At 40.5% G+C, this 24,699-nt stretch overlaps 1 protein-coding gene across 2 annotated transcripts; it reads right to left on the bottom strand.

The window, feature by feature from the left end:
- Nucleotides 1–1,232: 1,232 nt before the first annotated feature.
- On the bottom strand, nt 1,233–24,564 carry chaf1b (chromatin assembly factor 1, subunit B). Of its 2 annotated transcripts, none has more exons than XM_076263461.1 (14): nt 24,504–24,564; nt 23,623–23,759; nt 22,784–22,916; nt 22,207–22,327; nt 21,822–21,925; nt 21,555–21,651; nt 17,886–17,970; nt 16,218–16,311; nt 15,964–16,033; nt 15,555–15,646; nt 14,525–14,684; nt 13,236–13,919; nt 2,061–2,149; nt 1,233–1,846 (listed from the first exon to the last, which is right to left on the bottom strand). In XM_076263461.1, exons 2-14 carry the CDS (start codon nt 23,746–23,748, stop codon nt 1,695–1,697), a joined length of 2,007 nt encoding a protein of 668 aa, XP_076119576.1. In that variant the 5' UTR covers nt 23,749–23,759; nt 24,504–24,564; the 3' UTR covers nt 1,233–1,694. The 2 variants fall into 2 exon arrangements, with proteins under 2 accessions (XP_076119576.1, XP_076119577.1); XM_076263462.1 differs by lacking the exon at nt 24,504–24,564 and adding an exon at nt 24,376–24,490.
- Nucleotides 24,565–24,699: the final 135 nt, after the last annotated feature.

Below are 24,699 nucleotides of genomic sequence, written 5' to 3'. Positions count from 1 at the left end.
AAGACGCTTGTGAAAGAAAGATGCAGCTTTCAGGTGACAAAAACGACAAATTCCCAAGTTCACATTAAAACTGTTGGACCAGAGCGGTAGATAAAACATGCTTTTCTATGGCTCTGTGTTGGACATGAAAGGCCATTTGGACTACAAACGAACTACAAAGTGACGACAAAAGTGATGACGAGCCCCTAACTGAGCAACTCTGTTAGCAAAATCTAGCCCCAGTTTCCAACCTCTGACTCACACTATAGCCTACACGACGTGAATGATGCGGAATGATGATGTTTTCACTGGGGAAAAGGTTTTTCCAATGTCCATGAAGGCTAAGACACTGAAGTGCAAACACTGATGAATCAGTTCAATGCTCCCAGTATTTCACGTGAGACCTTTGCTTGCTGACAGACTGCATTTTGCCCGCCAAACAAATTAGGGCCCAATATCTCGAAAGCCAGTTTTCCCAGGGTGCCAGCCTAGGCTACTACAGATCATATCACATACAGTTCACACTGTATTTGGAATCATGATACTGTAGTATTAATAGTCAACATCAATAGCATTTATTTAATATTTACTTGAGTACTGAGACTACAATACACCTGCACACCTCCTGGTCTTTGGAGTTTAACAGCAAATTTTTGAGGTAATGCCAGTTGTCTAGATCATATGGCAAAATATTTTAGGAACCTTACATAAATCTCAGCTGTAATTCAAACTGCATGCTCCTTTCGTCAATGTGACCCAACTTGGTGTCTTTAATGACTCACATGGCTGCAACACCTGGATTGCAACTGCTTAGCAACACATGTTATTCTCTTCTTCAGGTTCAGTTCAGTGCCCAATTAGGAGTCACTTCTTCTGGCCAGTCATGTATTTAGACCCGTTTTTTCCCCACAGTGATAAAAGGTGAGGTTGTACTTTCTTGCTCTGATACTGTAGGAATATCTTGTATTATAACTCGGAAGGTGCAAACAGTCAGCTCCCCAAGGCTGGCACTATAAGCTTCAAGTGTTAACATAAATTAGACTTCGGAGTTCAGTTCTACAGGGTATTTAATTTGCCTAGACTGTGACTGATCCATGATGCTGACATGTTTTTTGCACTTCATGAAGATAATCAAGTCCATCTTACTGAATGGATGTGTAGTGTAGTGTAGACATACTTAGAACAAAAATGTTCCAGAAACGTATATTTTGAAAATTCTTTTATATCACTTTGCAGAATATCAAAAAATAAAAATAAACTGCTTAGATTTTAGAATGTTGCATGTGTTTTAAAGATAAGACAGTGAAAAGGGGACCACATTACATGAAAAAGAAATCTTTCTTTTTTTGTGTGTAGACATTACCAAGTATTGTGAGCACATAGATATTATAATATATACAAAATGCTACCTTACAAAAGAAAAAACAAAAGAGCAAACAGTTTAACAGTTTAACAGCTTTAACGTTAGAATGTAGACCGTAATAATGGTGCTCCGCACGTGTCTGTATGTGTGTGTGTTAGTCCCACATCGACATGATCGTTGCTTGACATTTTAAACCCTTTCTTCACCTCTCCACTTAAAAGGATTCGGATACAGTACTTTTATATAAGCGCACATGCAAATACATGGGCACTCTTAGAAGAGGGCAAATGGTGGCATTGTTGAGTCTGAGTGGGAGCATGAGGTACACAGATCCAGAGGTCTCCAGCCGGTCTCAGCCCGTGCTGGGGTCTCCCTGGACAAGAGCAGGGGCAGGGCCCGCTTCAGGTTCAGGGGCACTGGATGCCTTTGGCTGGGGAGAGTCCGTCTTTGGACGCTTGGACTCCGGAGGGTTGCAGAGAGGGTCACTGGAAGGGGATGGTCTCTCTGAAGAAAACACACACAGACACACACAGACAAACAGTTCAGCTGACAATAGTATGAAAAACAATAGCCTTACTATAGTGACAGAACCAGTTAACATTGCTTTTAAAGTGCTTTGACATCACTTTAGCACTACAACAATACAAATTGCATACCGTTGCTTAAAATGCTTGATACACCTGTCTGAGTCCCGCCCCAGTCGACTGACATGACTCACCGTGTTTGGCCTTTTCAGTGGAGGAAGGTGCGATGGAACTCTGAGAGGGAGCAGGTGATCGCAGCATGACTGAGGTCAGAGAAATACGCCTACAAAACAGGAGCCAAGAGTCAAATCTAAGCACAGATCAAAGCCAAATCTAGCCTAGAAATCTAGACGCACCCATAGCGGCAGCAAATTACATTTGCTTCCAGGGCTAGTCTAGCAACTCTCCGTTGGCTTGTGAGCTCGAAAAATTCAACTTCAAATCAAATCGTGTATAGAGTCCTTAGGCGGGCTTAACATAATGATTGATGGCAGAGTTGCAACGGTTTGGCTTGAATTCCCTGCTACTTGAAAACAAAGAAGATGGATGTTGCTGTTGGACAACAGTGTGACACAAGTTAAGCTTGTTTTAAGTTGGCAAAAGTTTGAACTAGCCAACTAGCTCTGCTGGTGGGAAAACGCATGGGACTCAGCGCTGTCCTATTGCGTGCAGAGGGAATTTGAAAGACAACCGATTATCCCGCCCCTCAGACTGAGCACTGCGAACGGTGAGTGCCCAGACCCTACATTTTAATTTAAGGCTAAGCCAAATCAGCAAATCATGTTCATTCCCAGAATTAAACAAAACAATACTTTAGTTTTCAGTGTATGAGATTATGACCTATTGAGTTGCATCCTCCTTAGGCCACTGTTTGAGATGTCGCTGGGTTGAATTGAAAATATATCTATTGGAAAGTCTTACAATTAAATAAGAGTTATATTCTATTACCAAATTTTGTTTGTAAGTTTGTATTTTCTGAAGATCTAAATCCACATGGAAGTGTGAGATAATTAAGCTTGATGAAAATGCCATCTACGCTGCACCATCAGTGCACAATTCTACATGTCACCATTTAGGTTTCTTTCCTTACAACCACCACCACTTCCTTGTGGTCAAGAAGTCTAAAATCGGCAATAACGAAAGTGTAAGTCTACACTTAAATGTCAAGCCCAAGAAACACTTGGGACAGGCTAAAGGAAGTACGCTACAACATATTTGTTGAGTAGTTTTAATATTTAAAATCAAAAGTTAACTCCACTTACACTCGCAGGTTAGTATACAAGTGTGTTTGTAATAAATTACTTTTGCACCAAGCCCCGAGAGATGCTTGAAAGCACCAAACCTTGAAATTAAGTAATTTCAGTACATTTCATTTCTAGATTTATGTGTAGTGACTAGTGAGGAACCAAAACTCTCTTCACAAAGTGAAATGAAGTAGTGAGTCTGATGGAACAAATGCTACACCTCTTTCTAATGCTGGTAAATCTAAATGTGCTGGACCATATGCTACTTTGGTGCTTATGGTTTCTGCAAAATCAACTGAACAATTGAAGTGTGGAGAATCTAATCGATTTAACCATGTATATAGCATGTCCTTATTGACAGAAGTTTAAACATGCATGAACTCTGGCTAACATTGCCTGCCTTCCATCAGCAGAAAATCTTTTTTAAGCCGTGCCATCTACTCAATCTAAGTAGCATAGGACAAGCTCAAACTGGTGATCTGGAGGGCTTTAAAAGAGAATTCCGGCTATTTTTCACATAGATCTCCGTTTCTCGAGGTCACCAAGTACTGTCGGTACGAACCCCCCCCGAAAACAATCGCTTCTACCTAGCTCGAGTTGCTGCAGCCAGGCCGCTACAGTGCTAGACTCTGGGGGGCATGTTCAAGAGCCCCCATGTTCATACACACCAGGCTAGAAAAGGGACCTGCGTCTGATTGGGACTCGGCTTTTAATAAACTTTTTACAGTATTTTCTACCATCCCAACTTCCTGCTCTTCGCTTTAGTCCCCATCCCCCAACTTTACCTTGTAGCAATCTCACTGCAGTTCCCCACCATTACACTACATTTATTTTTAACTGGGAGGGTGGGAATGAGCATATACCGTCAGCTGTCAGACAGCATTTCCTCAACCTTCACCGTCAGGGGCACAATTGGCTAGAGTCACTGAGGCAATGACTGCTGTTGTATACCCTCTCCATCATTCTAAGGACAATGCAAGACAATAATTGCAAGAGAGGATTCAAAATGTCACCTTAAAGAGCTATATATTTCTAAATCATTATTTCTAAATGAAATGTAGCTATATACAAGTCAAAAGGTTTTAGCCTTTTTTTGGTTTTGACCTAAGCTTTGACCATACTGCTCATCTGGTCCCTCTGGACCATTCATACCTCATTATTTCCCACTCTCCTTCACACTTCCTTGATTTTGTCCACCATCAGTTTTGTCTTTGGCTTTCTCTCTCTATCTCTCTCAAAAAAAAAAACCCACACACACACACTTTCTCCCGTCTCTTGTCCGGTCTCGCAGACCCTTTACGGTACACAAGGACAGACTGGCCATTGTTTTAGAGCGGCGCTAGGGAACTCATTGTTACTGCGCGAGCGGCAGGGGGTCTAACGATCCCTCAGCCTGGGTGTCCCTGGCCATCAGACCTGGCCGGAAAACCAAAACAACACCAGGAGTTCACTGCCAAGTCTGATCCCTAATCCTTTTCATTCACTGCAGCTGCCATGTGCTCTGCTGGCAAAATAAATATATCCTCAACTACAAGCGGTAAACAAAAATGAAGAAAATAGCATTTAGAGTCATATAGATAATAAAGAAGAGTGAGTTAGATGCATTATGATGACAAATACTAGGCAAAACAAGTGAAGTACAGAGACTACCATGTTTTACAACTTCTTGGTAAAAAGCAAATACAACACTGTTTCCAAAAGTTTGGAGGCATCAAATTCAAAACGAAAAATCTACTTCAAAAACAATGACATTTCTCAGTTTCAACAACTGTAGGGTTGGGTAATCGTCAGTGTTGTAATGTAACGGAGTACAAATACTTCGTTACTGTACTTAAGTAGAAATTTCACGTATCTGTACTTTACTTCGCTATTTAAATTTATGTCAACTTTCACTTTTACTCCACTACATTTCCTAGATAAAATGTATACTTTTACTCCGTTATATTTCCACTAAGCATCTTCGTTACTCGTTCCTAAAAGATAGAATTAGAAGATGTGTGCGACTGTAATAAGGGATGTTTGGCGAATCACTGCTCCTAGATTGCATTACGCACGCTGCACGCTCTATTTCAGCGCTTGTTTGTTGCTAAAGGACGAGGACACACAACTGAAACTGCCATGGAAGCACGAGCACCTACTGCAGGACCTCCCATTATCATAGACAACCACCCCGACGATAGTGGTGAACTCGGTGAACAGGGTAGTGGTGAAGAGAACGTCATACACCGGTGGCCGTATTTGCAAGAAATGTTTCTGTACATTGGCAGCTTTCTGTAAACTGAAAACACACTGGGTAATCAGGAGAATCAGGAGAATTCCCGGTGGGCCGCTTCACTTTTGGGCCGGTCGAGGAAAAAAATATTGACATTTGTCACGTTAGTCTATCTTTTCTTAAAGTAGGACACGTTCCGCATTATGTGCATGACACCAATGCAATGCCTCTGCATGGGTTGTAGCCTACGTGAGGGAGTTCTCCCCTCTCAAAAAGATTTGGTTGGGTCCATATAGCCCGTCTTTTCCAAAAAGTTTTCTCAGATACGGATAGCCGAGCCGGCCCTACAGTAGACAAGCGTCAGGAAGGATGGAGGGTAGAAAGAGGCCAGGAGAGACTGAGCAGCAGATCAACCAGTCGACCACTGAAAATGATGAGCCCGAAATTAGTGATGAGGAGGCCATGACTACAGGGACAAGTAGAGGATAAATTAAAGTTATTTAATGTAAGAAAGAGCAATTACCATACATGATAAACCTATATGCCTTGTTTGCTCGGAAGAGGGTGTAGTAGCCTAAAGGAGTAGGCTAAATCACCAAACAACAATATAGCCATGCAAAAAACATGTAACCTAAACATTAGTTCAATATGCCTCTTTGTGGAAGCGTGGGATAGGCTACATTTCAAAGGCTTTCTTTCTTTCTTTCTTTCTGTTTTTGTTAACTTGTGGAATAGTGGAATATTTTTTTGTTAACTTCTCAGTTGAAGTGAATTATTATATAACCTTTACACATTTGTTGAACCATGGTACTAATCAAAACTACAGGAAAGTAAGAGCTGAAAGGTTGCTTAATTTATCCAATTTCCACTATATGGAGAACGTGGGCCAGTCTTGGGCCTGAAACTCCCGGGCACTAGCCTAGAAATCTAGACGCACCCTAGCGGCAGCAAATTACATTTTAATGTGGGTCTGGCTCGTCAGGCTACCCGGGCACTGAATTCTGGCAACTTTGAAAACCAGCTTCTTTTGAAGATGAACAGACACATTTTCAGTTTCAACGAATGACTGGCATATTAGTAGCTGCTGGACATAGGTGGCCTGTGTGTGTGTGTGTGTGTGTGTGTGTGTGTGTGTGTGAGAGAGAGAGTGAGATGGTGACCTGGGGAGTAAGCCCTAGAAATGCTCATACCACATGACCAAAATGTTCTCCCTACCAGCAGGTCATTTTTTTGAAAGAAATAAGTTATTTACTTTTCATTTTTACCTGAAGTTCATGCAAAAGTGAAATTTCTGTTTCTGTTTTTTTCTTTGAAATAAGATATGGGAACCCTGAATATGCTTTATGCTTTACTATAAGAAAGCCAAAATAAAGTTCACAAAAACAATTCAAAATAAAACCGCTTGCTTTTTACTTTTACTTCAAATACTTAAGTACATTAAATATCATAAAATTACTTTTGATACTTAAGTACAGTATACATCAGATACTTTAAGACTTTTACTTAAGTACTATTCTAAAAGGTAACTTTTACTTCTACCAAAGTCTTTTTCTAGTACGATACTTGTACTTTCACTCAAGTATTGCTTTTTAGTACTTTATACAACACTGGGTATCGTTTGGGTTTTATCCGATACCGGTGCTAAATCGATACTTTTAAAACGTTGCCGGTGCCGAAACGGTGCCTGAACAGGTACTTTGTTTTTAAAATGTTTTAAATTAAAATGGTCTAAAGCAAGAATTGCTTTTTTTTTTTATTGATAAGACAAATTTGAACATGAAATTAAACTGTTATATTCAATTTACTATCAATATCTCATTAATAATACATTTAAATGTTAAAACAGCTTGCCATGCATGCACACACAATGGTAAGCTCTGCTTTCAAGTTTACCCAGTGTAGGCGGTTAGCCATAACGTTAAATGTTAAAACCGCTTGCCATAAAACTACCAGGTCATGGACAACGGCATAAAAAGCAAGCTAATCTAACAGGGACTCTACTTTCCAGTTAATTCAGTGTGTTCCCAAATGCTTCAAGAAATAGTCACGTCTTAACCCATAACACGCAGTAGTTTTGAACATGTTAGTCTACATGTCAGTGTTGAAGTGTTTAGATTCCCAGCGCTAGGCTAGTAGGTATTTTAACAGCAACTATGGCTATGCTCTAACACCAGTCAGCTGAGTTTAATTAGAGATAACGTACGGAGATGGTTTCGTAGCCTCTTTGACAGCTCAGTGACATGTAACCTACATATTTATGTTTTTGCCAACTAACTTTTAACATGATCTTCATATTCATTGTGATGCTATGGGCCTCATGCACATGAAAGATTAATATCATGCCATTATGTTGTTTAACACACCGTGAAATAAAGTTTTCACCTTACAACTTTGCTGATAACATTTCAAATAAATGTCAGCAAATGTCAGCGCATTAGCAAGGATATTGTGTAACGTATAGGCTAGCCTACTGTTGATGTTGTTTCATAGCCTTTTGCTTGTGTGTAGTTAGGCCCACTGCTAGATTTTGACAGGAGCTTGCGATATCGCTTTAAAGTAAGCTACTTGGGTTCACACAAGCTGTCAAACACTGTCCACTCGCCTGTGTGGTGCACCCCTCTGGTTTATACATCCAGTGTTTATCATATGTCAGCTAACTGTATCTGGATGTGTTACTATCAGAGCAAGACGTTAGAGATGGCGCATGACATGCAGTCATGCCTCCTATAAACGCTAATAATAAATTAATAATAAATAAATTAATAACGCTATTTAAGCACCGAAATGAGGCACCGAAATCCACGTTGTTATTCGATGCAGTTACTACCGTTTGTGTCGGCACCGGTGCCATATTAGAACCGTGTTTCGGTGCCCAACCCTAAACAACTGATATGTTGATGTCTTGGCTATGATGTGTAAACCATATAGTTTATTGAGATTAGTGCATTCATATCATAGCATCCCAACTTTTTTGTAAAGTACTTTATTAGTCCTGAATGAAATTTGTCCTCTGCATTTAACCCATCGCGAGGTTGCACGCACACAAACACAAACACACACACACGCAAGGAGCAGTGAGCTCACCAAGAGTACACAAACCCTTAGAACACACATACACACCAGAGCAGGGGGCAGATAAGGTAAAATATTCCTGTTACTTCATAACATGTTAAGATAACAAGGTAACATGTTCCTGGTGCTAATGATTAGAAGGTTACGCCTACCTCATTTCACCTCACAATAATCCCTATATCTACTTAGATAACACTCCTTTATGATAACCACATGCCAGTGAGAGAGCTTACATGCACTTACACATTATTATGAGTTGAAGAAGCAGAAGAACCAAATTTTACTGCCACTGCCAGATCCACAGGTAGTCGGATTTCTTATAAGATTTCTGCTCATGCACACACAGGTAGCATGAACACAGAAGGACCGGATTCCCATCCAACCTCTCTTATTGGTCATGTACCTGCAATGCTAAGCTGCTTGCTTGGGATTGGAACATCTGAAACATGTCATATAGCTTCATCTACCCCATCCTTGTGCTTAGGGAGAGAGTTAACCATTAGGCCTCTTGTATTAGTCTTCATATGGCAATCAGCAGGAACATGAATTAATGGAGAATTTTTCAGATTGTTAACCAAAGCCCTACTGACCAGCCATCTTCCTAAAAGCAGCTTATTCAGATCGTTCAACAACTTTGATAACTTTTAATTGAATTTGATGCAGTCTTCAAAATTAATGTGTAAAAAGTAAGGATGGGAATTGATAGGATTTTATCAATATTGATTTCATTGTCGATTCTATTTATTGGTCGGATTCTTGATCATTTATCAATTTTCTGTGTGAAAAAGGTACTCCTTTTCAGTATCTACACAGTTGTCATTATCTATAAGTTTGAATACGGTGTAGAATATACCAAATAAAATTCAAATTCAACTTAAATGTTAAAATAAATGACAATGCTCCTTTTTAAGGGGATATCATTTGAAAAGTATTATTCTTTTTTTCTATTTTTCTTTAAAAATAAACATGTAAACATGTAGCAGCTTCGTCAATTTTGCAAAAGCAAACTGTTTTGTGTGGTGTTCTAGCCTACTGTAGCCTGGCCTTAATTGCCTTTCTACGTACTTCCGCTCGATTTTCAGCATACCAAGGGGATGGCAAATGGCCAGGCTAAGCCTACTGGTAAGACAACCTTTATTACTGCTTCAGAAAAACACATTGTTGGCCTTCAGCTGCTTAGAATAAGGTCAACCACATTGAGCTGCATTGTGTTTCAATTTCACTTTCTGCTCAAGCCAGAAAGAGCCATATACCATGGTCTGAAAAACATGTCAGCATTGATAAGAGGAATTGACAGGGTTCCCGCTCTTAAGTCAAATGTAAAATTCCCTGACAACAAACCTGAATTTCCATGACTTGTAATAAATGGTACAATATACTGACCATTTCAATATACTGAAGATTTCAGAGCAGCCGCGTAGCATTCAATAATCTTTTACTTTTTTTTTTAAGAGTGAAAGATGAATAAATAGGCATTGAAAAAAACAAAGTTGGGCTAACCACAACCACTCAAGCAAGCAGTAAAGCTAATAACCAGATATACACAATTCCTGCGTGGAAATATCTTTAAATCAATGTATTTTGGCAAGTCAATTTTAAACTAAACAACTTTGCCCCAAAGGGATAACATTTCCTGGATTTCCATGTCTAGAATAGACTTTATCCAAAAATTCCATGACCCGTGGGAACCCTGAATTGATAACGCTGATGGAGGTGTCCAGTTCCAATGAATTGAAAAATCTGGAACTGGTTCTACTCGATTCCCACCCCTAGTAAAAAGGGTTGTAGCTGTAAAGCTTTAAATCCTCCATGTCCAAACTGTGCAATCCCACTAGGACTATGATACACTCCTTGTTGATGTATCCATGGATACAGATATGGCACTGAAAATGGAATAATGCAAATGTACCCTACATGCTCATCAGATATGCCAATATATACTCATCAGCCACTTTATTAGGTACACCTTGCTAGTACTGGGTTGGACCCCCTTTTGCCTTCATTCTTGGTGGCAAGGATTCAACAATGGAAACATTCCTGAGATTTTGGTCCATATTTACATGACTGCATCACACAGTTGCTGAATATTTGATGGCTGCACATCCATGGTGCGAATCTCCCGTTCCACCACATTCCAAAGGTGCTCTATTGGATTGAGATCACTTTGGGGGTCATTTGAGTACTGTGAACTCGTCGTCATATTCAAGAAACCAGTATGAGATGATCGAGCTTTGTGACATGGCAGGCTATCCTACTGAAGTAGCCATCAGAAGATGGGTACACTGTGCTCATGAAGTGATGGACATGGTCAACAACAAGACTCATGGTTGGCTAGGTCATTTAAATAATGCCCAATTGGTACTAAGGGGCCTAAAGTGTGCCAAGAAAACATCCCCTATACCATAACACATTGTTTCCCAACCTTGGGGTCCCATGTGGGGTCGCCTGACATTCATATGGGGTGGGCTGAGATACTGGGCATCTTTAAATTGACCAGTACATTACATAAGGAATATATAGTTAGAAAAACCTCATGAAACTAGTATGGATCCTTAATTACAAACAAGCAATGTAAAAATTAACTGAGACAGCACGCATGAGATATTTGATTGATGTTATCAAAGTGCCACTCTCGATTGGATGTTACAGCAGTGATGAGATGCGGGCTCATGTTGTGAATGATTGGGGTGGCCAATGTTTTGTGACATCAAAATAGGAGGATCACCTGCCAAAAAGGGTTGGGAACCCCTGGCAGAACACCACCGCCAGCCTGAGCCTTTGATACAAGGCAGGATGGATCAATGTGGTCATGTACTTTATGCCTATCATCCAAATGTCGCAGCTGAAACAGACTCATCAGACCAGGAAACATTTACACAATCTTCTATTATCCAGTTTTGGTGAGCCTGAACAAATTGTAACCTCAGTGTCCTGTTCCAGGAGTGGCACACGGTGAGGCTGCTGTACCCCTTCTGATTCAAGGTTCTTCACGTTGTGCGTTCAGAGATTCTCCTCTGTATACCTTGTTATAACAATGTTGTCATTTGAGTTACCGTAGCCTTTCTATGAGCTTGAACCAGTCTGCCCATTCTCCTCTGACCTCAGGCATCAACGAGGCATTTCCACCAAGAGAACTCCCGCTCACTGTATATTTTCTCTTTCTCGGACCATTCTTTGTATACCCTAGAGATTAGGGCTGAAACGATTACTGGAGTAACTTGAACAATTTGATTACAAAAAATGTCATTAAATTCCCATCACTTGCATATGTGGCCTGATGGTCAGCTCACGGATCATTGTTTCACAAAATTAAGTTGAAGAAACCGCCCATAAAAGGCAGAGAATGTCCAAAGTTTGGGATCATTTCAAACTTAGAAAAGAAGACAACAAGGTGCAATGTGTCCACTGCAAAGCAGAACTGGTGTACCACAACTGCACGTCAACAATGATTCAACATCTGAGCCAAAAGCATCCAGTTGTTAACTCCAGCTCACCAAGAATTGCCGACACAAGATAATGTAAACATTGATGTTAGCTGATTAATGTACTAGTGCTAGTTAGAAGGTACGGTATTTGTAGCGGCAGTAGCTTAATGTTGTCAGTCGATATGACTTGATATGATGTTAATTTGTATAACCTTCAAGTAGTAAACTAATTAATGTTAAATTACAAGTTAGCAATACAACAAAGAACTCATCACACATACACTCATCTATCTCTGTCATGGCACGCACATACACACACACAAAAACACACACCCATATCCTGCAGCCCTACTAGAGATGGTTGTGAGTGACAATCAGCAGTACATCAGCAGTTCCTGAAATACCTGCCCATGTGGCACCAACAACCATGCCACATTCAAAGCCACTTAAATCACCTTTCATCCCCGTTTTGACACTTCAGCAAATCAGCTTGACCATGGCAACATTAGGTGTGTGTCGGATAGTTGAATCATTGGTTAACCGTTCGAGATGTACTACATGAATATTAATATCCCTATTTGGTTATTCTATGATGCAAAGAATCATGATAAAAGTTGTGGTACCATGGTATCATACCATGTTATGCTACCATGGTAGTTCTGTTAATGTTAGAATGTTGTAATCACAATAAAAAGTAGATGAGAAATTTTTGCGTTTATTTGTCAACTCTTTTAAATAATGTATTTGAGTGCGCAGCCTACACAATGCACAAAAATAATAAGGAGACCCCCGAACTCAGTCTAAGGAACGACCATCTTTGCATTGCGTTGCTAGAGACTCGTTACTAGGCACACCATACCGGAAAAGCCAGAAAGTATCCACCTTATGCTCTTGATAATGCACCCCCAAGATAGCAGTGCTGGTAACACGAATAATCAAGTAATAACCGAATAACAATGTCGGTTATTATAATATTTTAAATTATTTGTATGCACACCCCTAGTCTACATGCCTAAATGCATTGAGTTGCTGCCATGTACCTTGGTTGATTAGATGTTTGTATTAATGAGGAGTTGAACAGGTATGCTGTAGTGTATATAAATACCCATATGGACATCCTAGTGGAAATGTCTTTTATATGACCATATACCGTCAAATTGCCTATAAAAGTATACCTCAGGAAGTGGTAAATTCCTGCATATGGTTTCAAAGCCATAATACATAATCTACATCTACAGGTATAATAAATAAGATAATATAACTAGTTGACAGTTTTGTGGAAACTATTAAGATCTCGTTCGCCCTCCATCTACAATCTTACAAATAATGGACACCACTTATGTTCCTTAAGTGCTAACAGAAAAAACACAAAAGCTTGAAGGAAGCAGAAGGTCAAGCACCAGAGATGCACTGTACCTGGGAGTAGGACCCTTGGCAGAGCTGCTCTTCTGCTGCTGGTTTGTCAGTCCCAGGGGGGTGGAGGGAGCAGAGGAGCCCTTGTTGTTGCAGGGGGTGGATGGGGTAGTTTTGGGGGTGCTCGGTGTTGTTGATGCCAGGGTGCTTGTCGCAGACACTGCAGGGGCATTGGGGACGGGGGTTTTAGGGGTGCCTGGGGTTTTTGTGAGGGGTGTAGCAGCAGCGGTCGCGGCGGAGGCAGAGGCAGCCGGGGTGGCGGGGGCTGAGCTAGGGGTGCTGCCGGTGTTTTTGGGGGTGCTGGGTTTGCTCCAGGCGGTCGTCAGCGTGTTGAGGGTGATACGGCGAGGCTGCGACTTCGCCTGCGGGTTCTGCGGCGTCTTCCTCTCCTCGGCGCGGCTGAGTTTGACAGGCGGCGGGGAGGCTATGGTGGTGCCGGCAGAGGGGGAGACAGCTGCCGCTTTGTCCTTCTCATGACTGCCAGGGGTGATGGGAGTGCGGGGCACAGGCGACGCCGTCCTGCCATTGGAGGTCCTCCGGCCCTTCTTCTCCTGGGCGGAGCCGGGCGTGGGGATCTTAAGGACGGGAGGCTCTTTGAGAGGGGTTCCGAGTTCGCCCTCTGCAAACGTGACAAAAGAGCAGTAGCCGTCCGTCGATGACACAGACAGGATTAAGCCATCTTTGGACCTGCAAGTGAAAGACAAGAGATACTTCCATTCACTTTCATTTAGCATTTAATACTTTACTTTATGAATACTTTCATTTAGTATTTAGACCCTTTGAGAAAGCCAACCTAAAAATAAACATAGAGGCATTGTTAGAGAATAAAAACAGAGTAAACACACTGTTTAAGTGACTTGACCAGGAATGTGGGGAATCGGAGTAGGTATGCAACAATACAACAAAGATGTTTGGGGAAGAGGTTGTTAGGCAAAGGGAATGTATGCAAGAATACAACAACTATTTGTTTGAGAGGATACGCCTTCATAGTCTTTGTGTGTGGTGCTAAACCAAAAATACACAGATTCCAAACTAACTACCCAAAGGTAATGAGGTTGCACACACAATCTTTGTGAAACTAAACTTGTCTGTTTCATTTGTTTACTTTTGGCCAAGTCAACAATCATGTGAAAATAACCCGTTTTAGACTTTAGGCCAGAAATAAACAGGTTAAATAGAGACGAGTCTAGTTTAACAAAGACTGTTTGTGCACAACCTCATTACCTTTGGGTAGTTAGTTTGGAATATAACAACTATGTTAGGGGGAAGTTGGTTCGGTACATGGCACTGACCAGCTGAGGTCACTGAGTGTATGATAGTGTATGTTGGAGACGTAGCCAAACGGGAGAGTCTGCTGGGAGTCGTAGAAGAAGAGGGAGTCTTCCGATGCCACAGCAAACACCACGCGGTACGGCAGCTGGAGGGTGTTTGGCAAGGGCTTGACCTCACCATCTGAAAGAGGTTATGAGTAAGAGAGATGCTTCATATCTGAGGTGGAAAGACTCAATTTGTGAACCTCAAAGCAGCCCTTAGAGACAACTATGATGTTTTAAAATGTGTCTGGATTAAAGTTATGGATGCTGCATTAACACAATGTACACAAATGTAAACACCTAAAATATTGGTCATATATTCATATTTTTGAAGTAGAAAAATAACATTTAAGTGCAGTCTAGGCGTCATTCAAAATAACATTTTGGCAAAGTGATTTTACTCAATCCTTTCCTTGCATCATCAAAGACCATACTGAATGAGATCCATTTGTGCGAGACCTTTGCCAGGTACTTCAGATTAATTGATGGCCCAAAATATATTCAACAGATAATTCAGCCATTTTATTTCACACAAATGAACCATTTTTAGCCCAGTGTCAAAGATACATACGATTAGACTATGGTAAAGAGTTCAAACTGTATTTAGTGCTCACGTAAAACCAGAGTACAGAAACTCGATCACTGAGCTGATCATAGCTAGCTCAACGTCAAAGCTGGTTTTACCCCAAGGTCAAGCCATGACTTCACTCTCCCAAGTTAGACTTGTCAGAGCTTATAGTTAGCATGCTAGTGAGCTCTAACAGCGTATCCTAACTGTCCAACTGTCAAATATGCCCTTCCATTGAGTCATATTTCTCATTCAAAATAGCAATGTCAGCGACAAAGAAAATAGAGACTGTGTGTCTGACAAAAGTTCATAATGTGACAGTTAGGACAATTGAAATCAAACTGATGATGTCACCAACAATCGCTCGCATCGCGTGCCGTTAGGATATGGGGTAAGGTATAGTGATGGTGACACTCTCAAGGATGTATTGTGAATTCTCACCTTCTCCCTTCTTTGTTCGCAGCTCAAAGTAGACAGGGCAACAGCGCACGGCTAGCGTGGCCTTACCAGGACTGGGCAGATGTGCTACCGGCCTATTGGAAAGACAGGCAGATTGATTTAGAGCGTAGACAAGTCATGATGACTTTAATGCTGTAGGGCAGGGTAGTCCAAGTCTCATCATAGAAAACTATCCTGAATTGCATAGTTTAGTTGCCGTCTCATGAGAATACGTCAGACTGAGTTAATAATTCCTTTGGAGCTAACTGAGAAGATGTAGGACAACAGGACAGGACCACTGCAGGAGAATTTGTTAAGGGCCACAGAGCAAAGGATAATACAGACAATGTAATAGCAGGCAGATGAACACACACTTAAACAAAGCTATTCTCACACATGCGCACACACACACCTTTTGAAGCTTTTCCTGGAAAACACATATGTGGTATTGGTGACATTCTCTCCAGCTTCCACACATCCCGCTGAGAACAAGAAAGATTCCACACACAAGTCAACAAAGGAAGGTGATTGCATTAGAATAATGATGTATATGTGAGCATGTACGTGTATGTCAGCATGTTTGGGTGTGTCTTGGGTGTGTCTTGTGTGTGTGTGTGTGTGTGTGTGTGTGTGTGTGTGTGTGTGTGTGTGTGTGTGTGTGTGTACCAGGGGCCAGGAGGAAGGAGCCATCTGGCGTGAAGGTTAACCGTCTGAAGAAGGACTTCATGCTGTCGTCATGAAACATCCTGTAATTCTTCACCTATATGAAAGTGTGGGTAGAACAGAAACAATCAAAGTCTTGGCAATAAATAGGTATTCATGACATCCTTCTGAAATCCTTTATGGCTCAACTGACGCAAAACTGTCCAAACAATTGCCTGCCTAAACGTTTATTCTGGTTTGATTCTCCAAAACTCCTTACTAAACGTTTTGATCCTAAAACTGTTCCAAGATAAACAAAGCATTCAAAATAAATACCTCATACACACTTTGCTTTAGGGGTGGGCGATATGGCAAAAATATCATAAAGATTTTTTTTTTCCACGATTCACAATCTTATCAAGATTCCTTTTCATGTTTTTTTTTTTTTTAAATAAACATTTTATATCTGTATCGTGTCACGCAGAAAAAGTGTAGTGGGAATCTGAGCGCAGTGAGGTCGCTTGAGGTAGTTTGATGAAGCTGGCCCTCGCAATACCCTATGCAGAAGAAAAACCTATGGTTGCATGATACTAACGGTCACTATCGGAAGGCTGATGATCGTAGAGACATTTTGATTGTTTACGATCTAATAGTCATCTCGCACACCTTAATAACTCCTGTGTCTTCATTTTCATATACCTGTATTTTTTCCCCATGAGCTGAGGCTGAGCACAAAAGAAAGGCAAGTTATGACATTATTCACAGACTGGGAAAGGTGACTTCATTCTGTTGCTCAACAAGGGAAAACAAGGGCTGCCAAAGCAGAGTGCTCACTCCTCAGACTGGTCGCAGGAGCAGACAGGCGAAAACGTGGCTAAATCTAGCAATTGCAACATATCCTAACAACCGTAGGTAGTGATCCATTGTGGTGAGCTTGCCTAGAAAGAGTTGGGAGACGGATCTCAGCTTAAGATCATACTGAGTATGGTAGCCTACTAAAGACCAGATAAGAAAAAGATGTAAATCCCTGACTACCAAAACACTTTTTTAAATTAAGATGCGGCCTCTTTGATGGATTTAAAGATGCCCCTCTAGCCTATTTTATGAGCTGTACAAAAATGCACTGGGAGTGTCAAAATTCCAAGGCACACCTCACTTTTCCTTGCGGTACACTGTATACAGTAGATATAGAACCACTGGTATAGATGACAGGATTTAGCAGGCACTAGTCTTTGGCGTTAACTCAAACACTGACTGATTTGAATGAATGGGCCAGCCTAAGTCTTTGCCTAAAGTCAGCCTCAACCTGAATGCGAAATATGAGCCATACAGACAGCGCTGCTGTTAAGTGGACTTTATGCTTTGAAGAAGAATATGAGAACATCACAGTCATACTCTGCACTGAAATAGGGAATGCATCACAATGAATGTCAACTGAGCTGCCCACTGAGAGTTTCTTTCTATTCTGCAGCATAAATCTAAGACTGCCCTTTGTCTATGTGGTGACAAGTTTCTATTAGTGAGACAAACCACAGCTGCACAAAATGTGTAATGAGTCATAAATTCACTACATTGTGAATTGATCTGAACAGACACACACACAGACACAGCAGCAGCAGCCAATGTCACTCAAAAATGGGTGAATCGGGGATTAACAAGGTCTACAAATGCTCAAAAATATCGTCCACGTACCTCTCCCTCTGCTGCAGAGCTAGAGGCCATCTTGCTGATGCTGAAGGCCCTCTTTTTCAGGTGGGTATTAAACACACGCAACACTCTAAATAAAAGGGTAATAAACATAACAGGTGGGAAGTTGTCATTTTCATCATATGCTGTTAAAGAGGCAGCAGGGAATATTTATAATGACATTATTGGCTCTGTCTGTTTTTTCAGCTGCATATAACTATGTTGTGGAAGCAGTTATGTTGGTCAAAGGGGTACATACTGTAAAACATTGTCATCAAAGCATTCTTATCACAAAAATGTTGACTATTACAGTGGGTGCCAAAAACTATTTCTCTACCACAGGCTACAGCCTTGAATGTTGCCTAGGATACAGCGGGGAAAATAAGTATTGAACACGTCAACATTTTTTTCAGTAAGTATACTTCCAATGAGGCTACTTGCATAAAATTTTCACCAGACACTAGTATTAACTTAGATAATCCACCCATATAAAAAAATCCAAACATTAAAGTCCATAGGTAGAGTTATGTGTAATAAAGTGGAATGACACAGGAAAAAAGTATTGAACACGCCTGCTGAAATGTCTTAAATACTTTGTGGAAAAGCCTTTATTCGTAATGACAGCTTCAACGCATTTCCTGTATGATGAAACTAACCAGTTACAGTACTCTGGTGTGATTTTGGCCCATTCTTTTCAACAGATAGTCCTTTAATATTGAAGATTCCAGGGGTCCCTCTTGTGAATCCTGATCTTTAGTTTACTTCTAAAACTGTTCAATTGGATTGAAGTCAGGGCCTTGGTTTCCTTTCTCTGAAACCAATTGAGAGTTTCCTTTGCTGAATGGTTTGGATCATTGTCCTGCTGGAAGGTCTAGCCATGTCTCATCCTCATCATCCTGGTGGATGGTCAAGATTCTCCCGGAACAAAATGACTCAATTCATCATTCCTTCAACTGTATGAAGTCTGCTAGTACCATGAGATGAAAAACAGCCCATACCATGATGCCACCACCTCCAAACCTCACTGTTGGGTATTTTTAGAGTGATGCACAGTGCCATTTCTCCTCCAAATATGGTGTGTAGTATGACATCCAAAAAGTTCAATTTTGCTCTCGCCTGACCAGAATACATTCTCTCAGTATTTCATAGGATTGTCCAAATGTTGTGTAGCAAACTTTCAACGAGCTTTGACATGTTTTTCTTCAGCAATAGAGTCATGCGGGATGAGTGTGCATAGAGGCCATGGCGGTGGAGTGCATTATCTATGATTTTCTCTGTAATAACTGCACCAAGTCTTTTTGGAGCTTTCTCCGAGTGGTCCTTGGCTCTTGGGCTACTCTTCTGACTATCCTTCTGACTTCCTGGTCAGAAATCTTGCAAGGAGATCCTGTGCATGGCCAGTGATGATGCAGTATTGTTCCTTCCACTTGCAGATAATGGCTCCAATACTGCTTGCTGGATGCTTCGGAAGTTTTGATTTGCATCTGTAACCAGTTCCATTGATATGTTTTGCAACAATAAGGTTGCAAAGGTCTTGGGAGAGCTCTTTGCTTTTACCAATTATGAAATGCTTCTTGTTTGACACCTTGGTAAGAAAAAACCTTTTTATAGCCCACCAGTATGTATTAACCCAGCTTATATCAATTTGCACAGATAGGAGGGATAATTTCTCTAACTACTTATAGATTCCAGTTTGTTCCTTGCCATTTCTTGCCTTTGTGTACTGCTTTTTCTTAGTGTGTTCAATACTTTTTCCCTGTGCCATTCCACTTTTTTACTCATAACTCTACTTTTAGACATTAATGTTTGGATTTTTATATATGTGTGGATTACCTAAGTTAATACTAATGTCCGGTGAAGATTTCATGCGAATAGCCTCACTGGAAGTATAGTTACTGAAAAAAATATTGACGTGTTCAATACTTATTTTCCCCGCTGTATATTCAGCAGTTAAATGAGAGCACCTTGCCAGCGGCAACTGGAGCTATTACAGGGTTTCCCCAGGTTTGACCACCCCAAATTTAAGACTTTTTTTAAGACCTTTTTAAGACCACTTACATGAAAATTAAGACCTACATCGCACCCATTATGCGGTTGTAAAACACCAGATCAAATCCATAATGAGAATCAAAACAACACTTCTCCATGATGTGCTGTCTCTCCTTTCAACTGATTATGTTGATTCATTGCAGCCGGTGCGAAAACCCAAAGTATTGTTTGCGCATACCACGTCAAGAATTGCGATTTCGATACTTCGATAATTCTTAAAAAATTTATTTGATTTGGGGGCCCGCACCACCTTGACGTCATCAGTAATATTGAATATAGTGTTATCATTCACACCAGTGGGCATCCTAGATTCTGCTTGACTCTTTCCACAAACGGAAAATGATGGCTTATTTCATATGTTTCTATTTCATATATCTTCAAATTCATATAAAGTGTACATTTGTTAATGTATAGTATTTTTGAATCTGCATAATTACAATTAATCTGCTTAATTGCTAAACATATTTAGTAATTTGAATACTTCATATTTATTTTTAAACTATTACACCTAGGCAAATTTTAATGTGGTGTGGAGGGCTAATTGAGTGTACATTGGTGGTGTGTAGGCCTAGGTGTAATTGAGTGCCTGTCACTAAAGAAATACGCGAGTAATTACTGTAGCCTTCAGTCTCACGGTTTTAGGCTAGTGAATAATAGTTGCACATTGCGCACAAGGATATGTGGATGCAATTCATTATGTTTTCTAAGTCATTAGATAAAATAAATGATAAAAAAAACTAACAAGTTGAAGAAAATCATAGAAGGGATCATAGAAGAGATAAGCGTCTTGCAATGTTCACTAATGATTTTAGTGAGCACTAATGACGAATGACATACATGACCTGAGCTAGCAGGATTAGTTAGCAAGGAGCTCTCTCCAGATGTAAAAGTTTGCCAAGGTTGCGCAGCCTATTTCTAAATGACATTAAACCCAATAGTAGACCTAAATCTCATAGCCTAAGTAGGTTAGCAACACAAACTTGAGAGGTGCAAGTGAGAACATCAACTTGATATTAGCCTATTATTATGTGTTACCACAGAATCACTTAAGCTAAACTAGCAGCCATGTCTCGCTGTTTATGGCATGACAGCTGCGCATATGTGTGTGAGGAGAAAAGACGCACAGCCACAGGCTTGGGGAGGAGGCACTAGAAGCATGCCTTGCGCACACGAACGTTACTTCAAAAGAACACAGTCATTCTTAAAAGTATTGATACTAATAAAATTAGGTATTTTGACAACTGCTAATAGCTATTGCGACACATTTGTAGTATCGGTGCACCGTGCAACACTAAATTAGACGTTCTCTGGCGTTACGCAAACCCCCTGTTGAATTTTCACATTGTTGTTGTTCCCCTCCTCATTTCACCTTGAGTTGCAGGCTAGTTAGTATAATGAAATTTAAGACCTTCGCTTAAAAAATGAAGACTTCGGCAACGGAATTTAAAACTTTTTAAGGCCTTAGTTAAGGAACATGACATTTAAGACCTTTTTAAGACATTTAAGACCCCGCGGCTACCCTGTATTAAACCTATTCTCTATCAAATGCTCGGTGTGTTATGGGATTCAAGCAAATAAACACCAAAAAGTATACTGCATGCTTTACAATGTATCCAATTTGCCTACCTGTCACAACTTAATGTGCAAATATACTGTCCCAAAGGATCCCAGGTCACACCCTGCACATAGCTTTTGTGGTCATTGAAGATGCACAGCTTCTGACCTGCATATAAGCATCAGTCACACACAATAAAACTTAGACAATGTATGGCACATCACAGAAATTGCATGCCTTTACACACACAGAAAACAAGGCAACAGGAAAAAAAGGAATTTATATCCATATACTGCATATTGCTTTCAGAATAAATTAAGAAGCACACAAAAATATACCCTTGGTCACGTCCCACATGATGGCGGTGTTGTCCACAGAACCAGACACCAAAAAGTTTCCATCATTAGTCCAGGATATGTCATAAACATCCTCAATATGACCCCTACCAGAGAGAAAACACAGACCATCATAACACTGGTGTTGGGAGAGGGGGAAGCATTAGCATCCAGCATAGATAGTATGAACAAAACAGGGGTTAACATTAAGGGAAGGATTAGAATAGGGAGGCGGAAAAACACTGAGGATTTCATGCTTTGGTCAGAACTACACCTATTACAACCTTAAACTACATAATATGAGACCTTTGGTCAGAACTACACCTATTACAACCTTAAACTACATAATATGAGACAATTAAGGAAAAGAAAATCATGTCCGGCTCACCTCAGAGTCTTTAGAACATTCCAGCTCTCCTTGTTGAGCTTTGCATCATCTTCCTCGTAGAAGGCTGAAGCCGGCTCAGACTCCTTGGTGTCATTCAGCTTCCACAGCAGGATGACGCCATCTGAGTAACCACACAACTCTCATTAACACACTGCTAAAACATTTCTTACTCCACTCAAGAAAAACCTCGCAGCACTAAACAATTCTAATGGATGTTAGTGACCATTGGCATATTTATGGAAAATGAGTTAAGAACTCTGGAAGAACTCTGTTTATGTAAGCACTGCTAATCACTAATCATTTTCCAGTAAGGCTTCAAAAATGACTGGGATCAGTAAACTCAGCTAATTAACAATATTAAAGAGAAGACCAAAAGGAGTGGATATGTAATCAAATTTCCTGCTTGCTAGAAAAAGGGTGAGTTGAAAAGTAGGCCTACACTGTCAAAAACACACTGTTACAGAATAAATTGCAACAACATAAAATTATTGATTTTACTATAATGTGATGAATAAAATACATCAGAATTGTTGATATAATCAACCATTTCCACAAAACTACATCACCACAAACCCACCATCTCCTCCAGACGCCAGGAGTTCTTTGTTGGGGCAGAAGCGGACCACGTTTACTGCTTTAGTGTGGCGAGCCAAATTGGACAGGAACTCCACAACAGCCTTCCCATCTGGACCTTTGTCTACTCGCCATATCTACAGTACAGGAGGAGGTCAAGGTTAGGATGCTCTGAGTCAATGGCCGTTATACTATGTTATAGTGGATCACATACTGTTGATGACAGTCAGAAGAATCACTAAAAGTGCATCCAACGCTAACTGTATACCGATGTTATCCATTTAGTATTGTAATTCCATCACTTCAAAAATGTTCCCAATGTCTAATTGCAATGTTGGCAGGGATTAATATAATCTGGTCAAGTGTGAATAGCCATGGTTAATTCCTTTAAGGGGCTTCTGCGTCTTCTCTTTTCATCGTCACCGTATAAACGTAGCCTATGACCCAACTCATCCTGAAATTATATGGCACAGTAGCATTCTTTCTTCCACAAAATGATGCCACTAACCTCTCATGTAGCGCTTTCTCACCAGAGGTAGGAAGTAAGGAAGTACTTTGTTACTGTACTTAAGTAGCAGTGTTGATAGATGACTGTTTACTTTCATTCCCCTACATTTTAACATAAATATATGTTCTTTCTATTGCTAAGATTTTAGTGTCTAAAAGAAGTTGCTTATACTTTTACCAGTATTTTTAACACAGGTATCTATACTTCACCTTAAGTATAGAAAGTGTGTACTTTTGCCATCTCTGTCTTCCAAAAAGAACATCCACAGAGCCACAAAACAGACACAAGAAACCCAAGAAACAATACATTGTTGTCCCATCTGTATGTCTTCTTACCCTAACTGTTGTGTCGACGCCAGCGGTGGCCAGCCGGTCTATCCTGGCCTCAGGGTTCCTCTGGAAATCTAAACTGTAGACGGGCTCCTTGTTGTGCCAGGCGATTTCACAGGTTATCACCTTCATCCTTTCTCTTACTACAACCAAAGTAAGCAAAGACAGAAGTTGACAAGGCGATGTGATAAATCACTTGAAAACTAAGATGGGGGACAGCACGAAACTAAGAAAGAAAAATATTTACGTTTAACAAAGCAACACAGTAACCTATGGCTAGCTAGGTATAGGCAACTTCAATCCCTCACACGAAAAGACAACTTACGTTAACGTTAAATGCAACATTGACTTACTCTTTGCTTATAAATAAGTCAAGTTGACGTTAACAAACACCAGCTGCTTACAAATTGGGATTTTTATACATTATAGCGGGCTAACAAGCTAACGGCGCCTGTATAACATCAAAAAATAACGTTAACGTTACTGAACATAGCCAGAAAACTAACGTTAAGTTACCTAACGTTATTTACCTCCACTCTAACTGTTACACTGCACGTAAATATTTGCCAACAGAAACTCAGATGAGCAACTTTGACACAAAGTCAAATGGCTGTAACATTTACTTAGGCCTTGAATGAAAGTGATGTCTATGCATCTCTGGGTACATTAACTAGCTAGCTAGCTTGCATCGCCTCTTCACTGCAAGGTAGGTTAGCTATGCATTAGCTTGCTGGCTATATCTTGCCAAGTAATACATACATTGCCAATTCAGAGTTCTTCAGAGAAAAGTTCGGTGATAACTGCAACACGATCACAACAAATACACTACTGCGACAATTAAGAACATGAAAATTTAGCAACTGTCATCAACAAGGGTTTTTGCTAACCTTAATGTTCTCCGTTCTCAAAATGTTCACAACGCTGGTTGCCCAGCTAGCAAGTTTCCCGCTCTGATTTTCATTCGCGGTCAAAACAGAAGTGTCACTGGAGGACTACGTCACATAATATGTTCATAGCTGCGCCACTAGAGCGCATTTAGAGTGGGCCGAAAAGCGAAAAACAGCCGAAAAAGAGACCAAGCGT

The sequence above is a fragment of the Alosa pseudoharengus genome, unplaced genomic scaffold, assembly GCF_046254945.1.
Source record: "Alosa pseudoharengus isolate Yale_2024_CS ecotype anadromous, Long Island Sound unplaced genomic scaffold, YU_APseudo_1.1 YU_APseudo_1.1_scf_3, whole genome shotgun sequence".
Taxonomy (NCBI): domain Eukaryota; kingdom Metazoa; phylum Chordata; class Actinopteri; order Clupeiformes; family Clupeidae; genus Alosa; species Alosa pseudoharengus.
Note: the sequence above shows the minus strand (reverse complement) of the source record. Positions and strands in the feature narration are given on the sequence as shown.